At 48.3% G+C, this 13,445-nt stretch overlaps 2 protein-coding genes across 2 annotated transcripts in view; one reads left to right on the top strand and one right to left on the bottom strand.

The window, feature by feature from the left end:
• Positions 1–2,558: 2,558 nt before the first annotated feature.
• On the top strand, positions 2,559–4,949 carry NPPA (natriuretic peptide A). Its single transcript, XM_038747217.1, has 3 exons — positions 2,559–2,724; positions 2,828–3,145; positions 4,463–4,949. Exons 1-3 carry the CDS (start codon positions 2,602–2,604, stop codon positions 4,472–4,474), a joined length of 453 nt encoding a protein of 150 aa, XP_038603145.1. The 5' UTR covers positions 2,559–2,601; the 3' UTR covers positions 4,475–4,949.
• A 6,931-nt stretch (positions 4,950–11,880) lies between these two features.
• Positions 11,881–13,445, bottom strand: part of CLCN6 (chloride voltage-gated channel 6) — a gene marked incomplete at its 5' end in the record, with an annotated part of 34,669 nt that continues 33,104 nt past the window's right edge. Inside the window, one exon of the mRNA XM_038746870.1 lies at positions 11,881–13,087. Within this exon, the coding sequence (XP_038602798.1) occupies positions 13,007–13,087 (81 nt within the window). The remainder of the gene's footprint in view (positions 13,088–13,445) is intronic.

Here is a 13,445-nt window from a genome sequence, read left to right as displayed (position 1 = left end):
CGACTTACCCTTCCTGATATGACCTTCCCCCTGCTCCTGACATCCTTAATGGAGAGAAGAGGGGAGGGAACAAGTTGGGAAACTGAAACACTAAGCAGCAGCATGGCCTAGTGGGTAGCACAGCGACCTTAGAGTCAGAAGGACCTGGGTTTTAATCCCGGCTCTATCACTTGTTGGCTGTGACAAGTCACTTCACTTCTCTATGCCTCAGTTACCTCCTCTGTAAAATGGGGACTAAGACTATGAGCCTTATGTGGAAGAGGGACTGTGTCCGACCTGATTAGCTTATATCTACCCCAGCACTTAGGACAGTCTCTGGTACATAGTAAGCACTTAACAAATACCATTAAAAAAACTGAGTAATGAGATTTGCTGGTAAGATTCTTTGCCTCTCTCCCGGTCCCTCTCTCTTCCCCCACCGCCCTTCCACTGTGCAGAGATAATCATCCTAGATCCCTCAGCTTCAATCAATCAATCATTCATTCGTTCATTCATTCAATCGTATTTATTGAGCACTTACTGTGTGCAGAGCACTTTACTAAGCGCTTGGAAAGTACAAGTCGGCAACATATAGAGACGGTCCCTACCCAACAACGGGCTTACAGTCTAGATTATTTATTGAGGGCTTACTGTGTGCAGAGCACTGTCCTAAGCGCCTGAGAGAGTACAATCCAATAACAAACAGACACATTCCCTTCCCACAATGAGCAATCTTGTCCTTGGATTTGCACTCTTTATTTACACCACCCTCGGCCCTACAGTATTTATGTGCATATCTAGACTGTAAGCTGGTTATGGGCAGGGAATGTGTCTACTAATTCTGTGGTATTGTACTCTCCCAAGATCAGTGTTCTGCACATAGTAAGTGTTCAATAAATACCATCGATCGATATCCAAACGGTATTGATTTATATTAATAATAACAATAATGATATTTGTTAAGTGCTCACTATGTGCAAAGCACTGTTCTAAGCGCTGGGGGGATACAAGGTAATCAGGTTGTTCCACGTGGGGCTCACAGTCTTAATTCCCATTTTACAGATGAGTTAACTGAGGCTCAGAGAAGTTAAGTGACTTGCCCAAACTCACATAGCTGACAAGCAACAGAGACAGGATTAGAACCCTTGACCTGTGACTCTTAAGCCCGGGCTCTTTCCACTGAGCCATGTTGCTTCTCAATTAATACCTGTCTCCCCCTCTAGACTGCAACCTTCCCGTGGTCAGGGAACATGTCTACCGAATTTGTTATGTTGTACTCTTCCAAGTGCTTAGTACGGTGCTCTGCACACAGTAAGTGCTCAATAAATGCGATTGGTTGACTGATGGACCCAGAGGTGTCACCCACAGCCACGGAGGAAGCCAGCACCTGGGAGTTGGAGAAAATTTAGGGTGTCTGGTGCCACTTTCCCCGACTCCCAGCCCACCTAGAAGCAGCATGGCTCAGTGGAAAGTGCCCGGGCTTTAGAGTCTGAGGTCATGGGTTCAAATCCCGACTCCACCACTTAGCTGTGTGACTTTGGGCAAGTCACAACTTCTCTGGGCCTCAGTTACCTCATCTGTAAAATGGGGGTTAAGACTGTGAGCCCCCCGTGGAACAACCTGATCACCTTGTAACCTCCCCAGAGCTTAGAACAGTGCTTTGCACATAGTAAGTGCTTAATACATGCTATTATTATTATTATTATTATTATTATTATTATTATTATCTATTGCCCCAGCTAATGTGGGTGGCTTCATTCCCTCAAGCAGAGGATGGGTGGGGTCTTCAACACGCCTCAAACCACTAGTGGCTATGGGCTCCAGGACACGGCACCGCAAGGGAATGGCAGTTCTGGCATCCGCTGTGTCCGCCTCTCAATCGACACTTCCTGGCAGAGTCTGAGCCCCAAAGAGCATTTCTTTCTGCTGATGCTTGGAGTCAGGATGTGGGGGTGGTTCCTCCCCTCGTGCCCCTGCCCCCCGCCTTGACACTTCACAGCGATCCCAGCCTTAGACGGGCTAGTGAGGATTCTTGCCCAGGGAGGGGAGAGAGAATGGAAGGAAAGAGGGGCTAGGACGCGGGCTAATTGGGGAAGCCTGGAGGGCCCCGCTCTCATCCTTATTTGGGTCTCTTGACCGACAAGGCCCTAAGCGCGGCGAGAGATGGGCTCTGGCCAGCCATCCTCGGCTAGCCAAATTGTTTCCACTGCAAGGAAGCGAGACTCCAGAGGCATCTTTGCGAGATAATAGAAGATCCTTTGCCCCTTTCACACCTTGGACGTGTGAAACCTCTCAGAGCAAATCAGCAGGAATGCGCCTCCCGCGGAAAAGGGTCCCCGAGCTGTGGCAGCCAGTCAACGGCCGAAGCTGCCCCTCCGGAGCGACCAGTCGGGACTGTCCGATAACTTTAAAAGGACATCTTCCCCCGGCTCCCAGCAGCGGCTCCTTCATCGCCCAAGAGTGACGGAATGGGGAGGGGTCCGGTCCTTGAGCGGGCCCAGGGTGTCACCGGGGGCATATAAAGGGGAGGCCGGGAAGCCAAGAGCCTCAAGAACAACAGGACAAGGCATCAGGAGAGAGACAGAGAGAGAAAAGGAGAAAGGGAGAGAGACCCTCTTCAGCATGGGCCCTTTCACCGCCATTTGCGCTGGCATGCTGCTCCTCCTGACCCCACAGCTCCAAGGCCAAGGCCTGGCCCACCCCATCTACGAGTCCGTGCCCAACAGTGACCTGGTGGACTTCAAGGTAAGGCCGAACTGCAGCAATCCCAGGGGAGGCTCTCCTGGCCTCCAGGAGAGGCCAGCGGAACTTCCCCTCTCTTCTCTCCGTCCCCCCCTCTCTCCTTTAGACCCTGCTGGACCGCTTGGAGGACAAGATGCCCGCGGAAGAGGCAGCCATGCCCTCACAAGGATTAAATGACCAGAACGACCAAATCGGGGAGGCTCTCAACCCCCTGTCGCCCTGGTCCGGGGACCTTAGTCCAGCCCAGAGTGACAACGCTTTTGGACGTGGCTCCTGGGAGCAGCCCGAAAGAGCTGCCCTCCTGAAGAACAAACTCCGGTCCCTTCTGACTGGGCCCCGTAGCCTAAGGAGATTCTCCAGCTGTTTTGGGAGCCGCATTGACAGAATCGGAGCCCAGAGCGGACTTGGCTGCAACAGCTATCGGGTAAGAGGGGCCGGAAGGTGGGGAGGGGGGCAGGGGTGCAGAGGGAAGGGACATATGCCCTTAGTACAGTGCTCTGCACACAGTGGGTGCTCAATATATATGATTAATGAATGAATACGGGGCCCCTTGGCCCAGAGGTTATGACCTAGGGAAGTCCGAGGGGGTTTATGGGGCTTACGGGTGCATGTTCACATCTGAAATCCCTACGTGTCCCAGGCCGGATAGACACAGCGTGGTTTAGTGGAAAAATCCCGGGCTTGAGAGTCAAAGATCGTGGGTTCTAATCCCGGCTCCGCCACTTTTCAGCTGTACTTTGGGCAAAGCACTTAACTTCTCTATGCCTCAGGTATCTCATCTGTAAAATGTGAATTAAGACTGAGCCCCACGTGGGACAACCTGGTAAGCTTGTATCTATTCCAGTGCTTAGAACAGTGCTTGGCACTTAGTAAGTGCTTAACAGATACCATTATTATTATCATCGCAGGCTGCCCTGTCCTGAGACGTTTGTAAAACAAGGCTTAACTCTCTTCCTGGGTGCATGGCTAGAGAGAATGGGGTTGCCATCGCCAGCCCCCAAAGCACTGGGGAATCGAACTCTTCTAGGACTGTACTTTTCCCTGGCTCCGGCATGGACTCGGCTCCCTCTCCTCTAGGGTTGCCCTTTCAGAGCATCAGAATGAGAGGTAGTGTGGCCTAGTGAATAGAGCGCAGGCTTGGGAATCAGAAGGACTCGGATTCTAATCCCAGCTCCACCACTTGACCTCTCCATGACCCCGGGGAAGCCACTTCACTTCTCTGTGCCTCGGTTACCTCATATGTAAAACTGGGACATGGGCAGTGTCCAACCTGATTAGCTCATATCTACCCCTGCGTTTAGTACAGTGCCTGGAACATAGTAAGTGAGTAACAAATACCATTCAAATTGCAGGGAGAGGTCTACCTTCTTCCAAGGTCGCTCCCATTCTGATCATTCTGGGAAGGGGTGATGATTTGGAGAGATGAGTTTTGATCCAAGGGAACAAAGTTAGCATCAACTTGGAGATTCGGTCAGGCTAGGTTGAGTGCAATGGAAATTTTCCTCCAAGAACATAAGGGTAAAAGGAAGAGAAAGGGCCGCAAAACAGTTGGCCGCACCTGGGAAGATTGAAGGATCACTAAGGAATAGATCCAGGCCAAATCTTTATTCACAATGGCCTTTCAAAGATTCACCTTAACTAATCAGCTATCAGCTCACCAACCGATGTCCAATCTCAGGGTGACCCGGTTGGCAAGGCCGGGATGCTGTTGCTACCCAATTGTGTCTGTGTTTTTTCGTAGTCTTTAAGATAACGGCCCCAGAGGCGACGCGGCCTGCTGATTTCGCTCAGACTCTGTCTGGCTCAAGCCTTGAACCCACGATTCCAACTGCCATCCCCGGTGCCATTTCACGACTGATCCTTTTCAATGTAGATAGAACGATTTCACCGTGGCTTTCTGTACTTGTTTTGTTTTCCTACATTAAATCTGACCCAAATGACTCCTTGCCGCGGTTTGAGAATGAATATGCCTTCAGAACTCTGGACAGAAGAAGTGCTCGGGGTGGGTGTGGTTCTCTTTCTGTCTCCGAGGCGAGGAGAGCCAGATTTAGGCCAGCAATACCGGGATTTAGGCCTCGTCCCGCTTTGTCAGTCTCGGGCGGGCAACGAAGTCTTGCCCCCGTTCGCCTTGGGCGGTAATTAGCCCCACGCACTGCTTCTCACGGAACGGCATAGGAAACAAATAGAAATCAGCCTGCAAGCCTCAGTACCCGTTGTTCTGACTCCAATCACCACCGACGCGTTTTAAACTACATCTACATCAACACTTGGATTCTTTTTCAAGGGTTTTTCTGATACCTTGTGCATCATATTTTCTCCCCCATCCCCTCGACTTTCACCTCCACTAGGAATTCATCATCTTCGGAACCAAAGTTACGCTTCTGAAATAGTAGTTTCATGGTAACTATCAAACCAGTAGTAATGGCATTTATTAAGCGCGTACAGTGTGCAAGACACTACTAAGTGCTAGGAGAGAATTAGACACAATGGGAATTAGACACAATCCCTATCCCAAACCAATATCACATGAACTGGTGGCTCTCCTATTTTGTCTGTTGTAGTGAAATTCTGTACTGATTAGTTGCCTAACATATATATATTATGAGTCATTGGCTGGGAAAACTAATAAACAACAACAAAACCCCCCAAACTTTCACCCTAGTGAGATGGTGGTAATGAAATTGACCCGTATTGGGTTTTTTTTTTTCCCTGTAGGTTATACTTGAAGGAACCTGCTCTCAAAATCAACGGTATTTATTGAGTGCTTGCTGTGTACAGACCACTGTACCAAGCACTTGAGAGAGTACAATACAGCAGTTGGGAAATATGTTTCCTGCCCACAGCGAGTTTAGAGTCTTCAAGGGGGAGACAGACAAAAAAAAATTATAGATAGGGGAAATAGCAGAGTGCAAGGATGTGGACATTAGCATCGTGAGGCTGCAGTGAGTATCAGTGCTAAAAGGACACAAGATCAAGTGACTAGTCGAGCAGAAGTTAGGGAAGGCCTCTTGGAGATGTGATTTTGAGAGGGTTTTGAATCAATCAATCATATTTATTGAGCACTTACTGTGTGCAGAGCACTGTACTAAGCGCTTAGGAAGTACAAGTTGGCAACATAAGGTGGGGAGAGTGGTGGACTGTCGGATAGGAAGGGGGAGGGAGATGTGGTTAAGGGGTTGGCGGTGGAATAGATGAGATCAAGGTACAGAGAGTAAGGTGATGCTAGAGGACTAGATTGTGCAGACTGGGTTGTAATAGTAGATCAGTTAGATGAGGAAAGAGGAAGAGGCTGTTTGAGTATCTTAAAGCCAATGGTAAAGAGTTACTGTTTGATGCAGAAGGGGATGGGCAACCATTGGAAGTTTTTGAGGAGTGGGGAGATAAGGACTCCTACTTAGACTGTGAACCTCACAGAGACTGTGTCCAATGTACCCCAGAGCTTAGAATGGTATTTCATTCATTCATTCTTTCATTCAATCGTATTTATTGAGCGCTTACTGTGTACCAAGTGCTTGGGAAGTACAAGTTGGCAACATAAAGAGACGGTCCCTACCCAACAACGGGCTCACAGTCTAGAAGGGGGAGACAGACAACAAAACAAAATATATTAACAAAGTGAAATAGAATAGTAAATATGTACAAGATTGCAAGTTTGCAAAAGGTAACATGGGAGGGAGTGTGGCCTGATGGAAAGACCTTGGGACTAGGACTCAGGAGTTCTGGGTTCGAGCCCTAGACCTGCCACTGGCCTGCTGTGGCTTTGGGTATGTCCTACTCTCTGGGCTTTAGTTTCCTCAACTTTAAAAATGAGGATGATGTACACATGTGATCTCAGATTAGAAGTGCTCAGAACATAGTAAGGAATTAAAAATGCTAGCATTATAATTATTATTTGAGCCTTTTAAAAAAAAATGTCTGGCAGAAACAAGTCATCTAAAAGTGCGAGTGTTAGGGGTGAGACTGGTAAAATTTAATGAATAATTTTTACCTTCCAAAATATTTTTTTACTTATTTTTGACTCATAACATCCTTGTAAGGGAGGGAGAGGTATTACTACCTCCATTTACAAATGAGGAAACAGGCATAGAGAGGTTAAGAAACTTACTCAAAGCCACACAGCAGGCCAGGGCCTGAGCTCTGGCTAAAACCCATGACTTCTGACTTCCAAATGCTGATACATAGTAAGCGCTTAAAAAAGGACAGAATTTTTTTTTGAGGAAAATGTTCCAAACAGCAGAGTGAAGTTTGGACACCATTAACTTGTTTTTCTGAGATGGGACCTGGGACTGTCCACCCCTGGAGACTGCTCCTAGCCTGCAGAATCACCTTGGGGAAATTGTGGCTGCTCTGTGTCTCTCCTTCTGAGATCAGTGCCATGCCTCTGGATTTTGAACAGGTAGGGGATTCTGAGGCAAGGACAAACCACTTTAGAAACACCTCCCCGCTAAAGCACAGTGCCAACTATGAGACCAAGAAAGAATGAAGTGACCCTGAGCCCGGTGGGGAGAGGCGAATGTCCAGGGAGGGCCCACTGTGACTCTCATTTTACTCTCGAGAGAGCATGGAAACTTTGAATAGTGAGCGACTATAAAAGGTAGGAGTAGAAACTACAGCAATAAAACCAGGAAGCCAGCTTTCCACATGATCTTCAAACACATAATGGAAAGCAAGTTAGATTCCCCCTTGATGGAAGAAACGCTATTGTATAACATCACATCCTCTCCCAACTTAAAAATCCAAGCCCTCCCTTAAGACCCTTTTGGGCAGGGATTGGTTATACCCACTTTTTAGTATTGTTCTCTCCCAAGAGCTTAGTACAGTGCTCTGAACTAAGACACCAAAAGATCTAATGCATGGCTATATCCACAACAGAAGTTCAATAATTTTAGCCACAGGGAGGTCCAGGTGACCCAGTGGAAGGAGCAAGTGACAGTTAGAAGGCCCAGCTTTGAGACTTAGCTCTGCCCCTTGCCTTCTGTGTGACCTTGGGCAAATCACTTCATCTCCCTGGGCCTCGGTTTCCTCATCTGTAAAGGAAGGAGGTGGGGGGAATGGGGAGAAAAGATGGATTAGGAGCCTTATATGGGACAGGGACTGTATCTGATTCCATAACCTTTTATGCACAACAGCATTTACCTGTAATAAGTGCTCAGTCAATTCCGTAATGATGATGAAAATCAATCAACCAAAGAGAAGCAGTGCGACTCCGTGGAAAGAGCACAGGCTTTGGAGTCAGAGATCATGGGTTCAAATCTCGGCTCCGCCAATTGTCAGCTGTGTGACTTTGGGCAAGTCACAACTTCTCTGGGCCTCAGTTACCTCATCTGTAAAATAGGGATTAAGACTGTGAACCCCCCGTGGGACAACCTAATCACCTTGCAACCTCCCCAGTGCTTAGAACTGTGCTTTGCACATAGTAAGTGCTTAATAAATGCCATTATTATAATTATTTAACCCTAGCCCACTCTGACCAAGGCTCAACTGTAAAAGAATTTTTAGTTTTTACATACAGTTTTACTTCTCTTTTCTATTCCTATGTTTGAGTGTATGGGAAGGGGTGGCTGTGGGAGACCTGGGTTTACTTGCTAAAGATAGAATTAGTTTGGTTTTTTTTGGCTTAGTGAGCAGGGAACACAAGAGATCTGGCCTTATCTCAGATAGATACCTTAGATAAATGTGGTTGGGATCAGAACTAATGTTGTAGGTTACAAGTCTTCAAAAGTTCTATTGCCGGATGGTATCCACTGTTGCTAATAATAATAATAATGGTGGCATTTTTTAAGCACTTACTATGTTCCAAGCACTGTACTAAGTGCTAGGATAGACACAAGAAAATTGTGTTGGACAGTCCCTGTCCCATGTGGGGCTTAATATCCATTTGACAGTTTGAGGTTACTGAGGTGCAGGGAAGTGACTTGCCCAAGGTTACTCAGAAGACAAATGGTAGTGCTGGAATTAGAACCCAAGTCCGTGCTCTATCCACTAAGCTATGCTGCTTCTCTTGTTCCCAAAGTCTGCCTTACCTGTGCCTCTCCCCACAAAGCCTCAATGGGAAGGAAAATAACAGGGACTGGAGCACAGGCCTGTGAGTTGGAAGGATCGGAGTTCTAATCCCAGCTCTGTCACTTGCCTGTTGTGTGACCTTGGGAAAGTCATTTAACTTCTCTGTTCCTCAGTTACCTCATCGGTACAATGGGGATTAAGGCCGTGAGCCACACATGGGACATAGATACAAGTTAGATTGGACTCAGTCTATCTCAGCACACACTACATTGCCCGGCACACAGTAGGCACTTAACAGATACCATTAAAAAAAAGGAGAGTAAGGGACTAGCCAGAGCAAAGCTACAATATAGTCTTAAAGACAATGATCATGTCTACACACTCTATTGTAGTCTAAGTGGGAAGCAGTGTGGACTAGTGAAAAGAGTATGGGCCTGGGAATCAGAGAACTTGGGTTCTAACCCCAGCTCTGCTCGTTGCCTGCTGTGCGACCTTGGAAAAATCATTTAACTTCTCTGGGCCAAAGTTTCTTCAACTGTAAACAGGAAATCAATATTTGTTCTTCCTCTTACTTAGAATGTGAACTGTATGTAGGAGAGGGGCCGTGTCCAACCTGCTTAACTTTTATCTTTCCCCAGTGCTTAATAAGTACATAATAACATATTTATTATTATTACTCTCCCCTGTGTTTAGTATGGTGCTCTGTACACAGTAGATGCTCAATATATATCCTTGATTGGTTGATTTGGAAGTGATAGACAGAGGTTGGGATCCTCCCAATTGATCCTAAAATGCAGCCCCAGCACTGCAGTAAACATGACAGCTAATTCTGTTTAGTTCTGTAGGGATTTTTTTACAAAAAGAGTAATGAGACTCCAAAGTTTGTTCCCGCCTTTATGTTTTGTACAGACCATGATCGTAAAAAACAAATAAATTAATAAGTTGTAAGAGTAGGTCGCACTTGGGGGAAGAGACTGCTGCCGGCAAGCCCCCGAAGGAACCAGCGGAGGTGTTGGACTCTCAGGCATGTTATGGCTACAGTGCGAACGTCCAAGTGCTAAAAGTTCAAATAAAAATAGATTTGTACAAATTAAAAAAATACCATTTATATACACAGTGGAATTAGCTTACATCTTTTTAGAGACAGTGCAAACGGGAAATAAAAACGGGAGGTTGCTACCGAAGGGATGGCTGATGTGACGGAGGTGCTACTAGGCAATACTGCACGTGAACCCAGCCCGGGGTCCCAGGAGGGGTTGGTCCTGTCCCTCCCCCAGGGTCTTCCCGGCACTGCTAGCTTGGTTCGGCTCTGGGAAAGCGGCACAAGACAGCACTGTTAGAAGAGACACTTCCACTCAGCAGGCGGCTGTAGGAGGAAACGGTTGGTCCAAATGAGAGCATGGGTCAATCATACCGGGGTTTACGTTAGAGCCGAGGTCCAGACTTGACTCCTCCTCGCCTGCAGAGATATGAGCCATGCCCTCTGCCACGGGTCACTCTGGAATCCCACCCTGAGGAAGAAATCCGTCCTTAACCCCATCAGTGACAAGCTGTGGCTTGCAGCAGGGAGGCACGAGGTTACCCGTCTCTGGAGTGGAGAGCGGCTTGGATCCTCAGACGGTTGGTTTCTTTAATAGAGCAAGGGCCTTTGTGGTCTTGAGAAGATTTCCAGTATATTTCTTTGGAGTGGAGAAGCTGTGGTCCTCGGGCCTTTGGGAAGGGCAGAAGAGAGAGAGGGAGCAAGCAGGGAGGTTGGAACCTATGTCTCCAGAGAAATCTGGATCATTCTGTTGCCTGCCCGGCTCTCCCTCAAGAAGGGGCACTGCAGTCGGTTGGGACCCGGGTGGCCGCTTGAATCCTGGGTCAAGTCTGCATTGGTTGGGGTACGGAATCAGTTGGTACAGCCCACAATATCAGCTTGGGTAGTGGAGAGAGATGATCAAAACACACTAACACATGCATGCACACACACAAACGATAGCCTCGGGGAGAGTCATGGCACAGCCAAATGCAAACTGTTTGTGCTGAAAGAAAATGGAAGAGGGGCGAGAGGGGCGTCTCTGGCACCTGAGCTGGGAAAAACAAGGGCGAGGTGAAAAGTGGGTGAGAAAAGAACAGCAGGGCACAGGAGATCCTCTAAGACACCACAACAACTTTTGCCTTTCGCGGTCTTCCAAAACGCTCGGTGAAACTCTACAATAAAATCATTATTTTTGAAAGGGTACAAGGTACTACTGCACCTGGTCTCCGGCAGGTAACAAAATGGGGAGCACAGGACACAATTAGGTCTCTGGTTTTGGCTTTTTGGTCCCAAAATACTCCGGATCCCTGGAAGTTTCTGATGGGGTGCCCAGGTTCAGCGGCTCTTCCCACATACCTGGGGACCCTCGGGTAGGAGGGTCGTACAAAAAGCTTGATCACATCACCGTGACTCATCCCTGACCTTTGCCGGTGGTACGAGACAAATCCATCAGCAGGGACCTTATCTCTCTGACCTCCTCAGCACCGACGGTGGCGACCCCTGCCTCCAGGCCACTTATGAGGGGAAAGAGGATCCCGCCTCCCTTTAACTTGAGGCTAGAGACCACACCTGTCAAAGGGGCTGGGAAACCAAGAGATGTGACAGCTGGGACAACAAGAGGGAGAGAAGGAAGACAGCCACAAAAAGGAAACAGGCGGGCGGCCCTCACACCACTAGGAACCTTTCACTCCAGAGTGTAAGGGAGGAGCTAGGACATATTGGCTGCCAGTGACAGCCTGGACCATCGGCAACCAGCTTCCTGCAGCGTCGAAGGCAGCCGAGAAGTCGAGTAGGATTAGGACGGAATAGAGGCCATTGGATTTGGCAAGAAGGAGACAATGACTCTCCCCTTCTTCAAAGCCATAATGAAGGCACATCTACTCCAAGAGGCCTTCCCTGATTAAACCTCGCTTTCCTCTTCTCCCACTCCCTTCTACTGCGTCCTGACTGCTCCCTTTGTTCTTCCCTCATCCCTGCCCCACAGCACTTAGGTATATATCTGTAATTTATTTCTTTATATTAATGTCTGTCTCCCCCACTTTAGACTGTAAGCTCTTTGTGGTCAGCGAATGTGTCTGTTTATTGTTGTAATGTACTCTCCCAAATGCTTAGTACAGTACTCTGCACACAGTAAGCGCTCGATAAATGCCATTGAATGAATGAATCTCAAGGAAGGGCCTTGAGTTTGGCCTGGGGTCGCCCTGCAGCTGACCCTGCCCAGCAGACCTACTCCTGATCGTTCAGAACGCAAAATAGGTTTCTCCTTACCAGCCTGACAAAATTTTGTGTCGTTCCAGTGTCCTCCTGCTCCATTAATGTTGGTTTTGGATGCTAGATTCCAAAGAGGCAGGAGCACCATGGAACTGACAAGCCATCCCTTGGTAATGCTGAATTCCCTGGGGGGAGGAAAGGGAGGAGAGAGCCAAGCCAAGCCTCTCAAGCCCCAGACAATGCCAATGTCAGGGAAGACGGGAGTTTGGGGACCACTCGAGGGTTTGGGATTGAAGGACAGAAGGAGGAGGCTACATCTGTCTTCACCCCAACCACCCCTGGATTCCAATTCTTTGGTCCTGCCTTGTGCCCCAGGCCCCAAGACTAGAGCACTTACTGACCCCTGAAAAGAAAGAGCATGACTTTTGATTAAAAAAAAAAAAAAAAAAGTCCACAAAACACAAGGCGGCCCCTAACTGGGAAAGGGCTTCTGGGAAGTGGATGTTTCCACTTCCTGAAATGAGTGATCCTCTTCCTTTGGTAGTCGACATCACCATGGCGACAGCCTTAACCACACCTCCTGTGCAGTCAATAAGGCATCAGCTGCATTCCCCTCAAGGGAGGAAGAAAAACTGCAAGGAGGAGGACAAGAGAAGGACACGCTTCAAGTTTCATACTGCAGTGGGTAAGGCATGGCTTAGGAGGGGGCTGGTTCTAACCGCTGACCCTCAGGTATCGCTGCAGGCGGCATCGAGGCAGGTGTCATGCAAAGGGGAGCCAGGACAAATGAAAGAAGCTCTTCTCCAAAGGCATTCAGAGAGACCCAAACCTCTCCAATGGGGTCAGGTGGTATTCCTCATGGTCTCTCCCGCCTCTGACCAGCAAAATGTTTCTGAGGTCTCCAGGCTCTCGGTGCAAAGGGGACGAAACCAACTGATGAATCTTCTGCGTCCTGAGACGGCTGAGGCCCAGGGCAGGGAGAGCGGGCCCCCTTTGTGCATCTTCGGGATGGGAAGGGCTGCCTTGTGGAGGGGCGAGGGACGAGGGAGGTCAGATGGTGTGGTAGTGCTGCCTTAGTCTGCTCTGGAGAAACTCACGGGTCAGGTTGTGCCGGGTAATTATCCCAACAATCTGGCAGAGGGAAAAAGATAAAGGCCATTGATGAACATCTGCAGCTCGGAAGGAGCGGCTGGGGTTGAGGGGGCCTTGAAAAGGGGAAACGAGGCCGGATACTGGCCTTCACGTTTAGCCTTGGAAACCTGAAGGGAGTCAGACTTTGTAAACTCCCAGAAGACTCTGGGTGGTGAACATCACCATCCTCAGTTTAGAGGAACGACCTCTATGTATGGCAGTTTCTGGGAAGAAAGACACCCACGATTTTGAGACAAGCCTTCTTAAATGAGCCGAATGGGGTTAAGTCTCTCAAGCTTATTAATGAATAATAACGGCTGGCAATAACGCATCTCTCTCTCTCTCTGCGCTTATAAAA

The sequence above is a fragment of the Tachyglossus aculeatus genome, chromosome 5 (assembly GCF_015852505.1).
Source record: "Tachyglossus aculeatus isolate mTacAcu1 chromosome 5, mTacAcu1.pri, whole genome shotgun sequence".
Classification (NCBI taxonomy): Eukaryota; Metazoa; Chordata; class Mammalia; order Monotremata; family Tachyglossidae; genus Tachyglossus; species Tachyglossus aculeatus.
The sequence above is the reverse complement of the archived record's forward strand: the minus strand, read 5'-3'. Positions and strand labels throughout refer to the sequence as shown.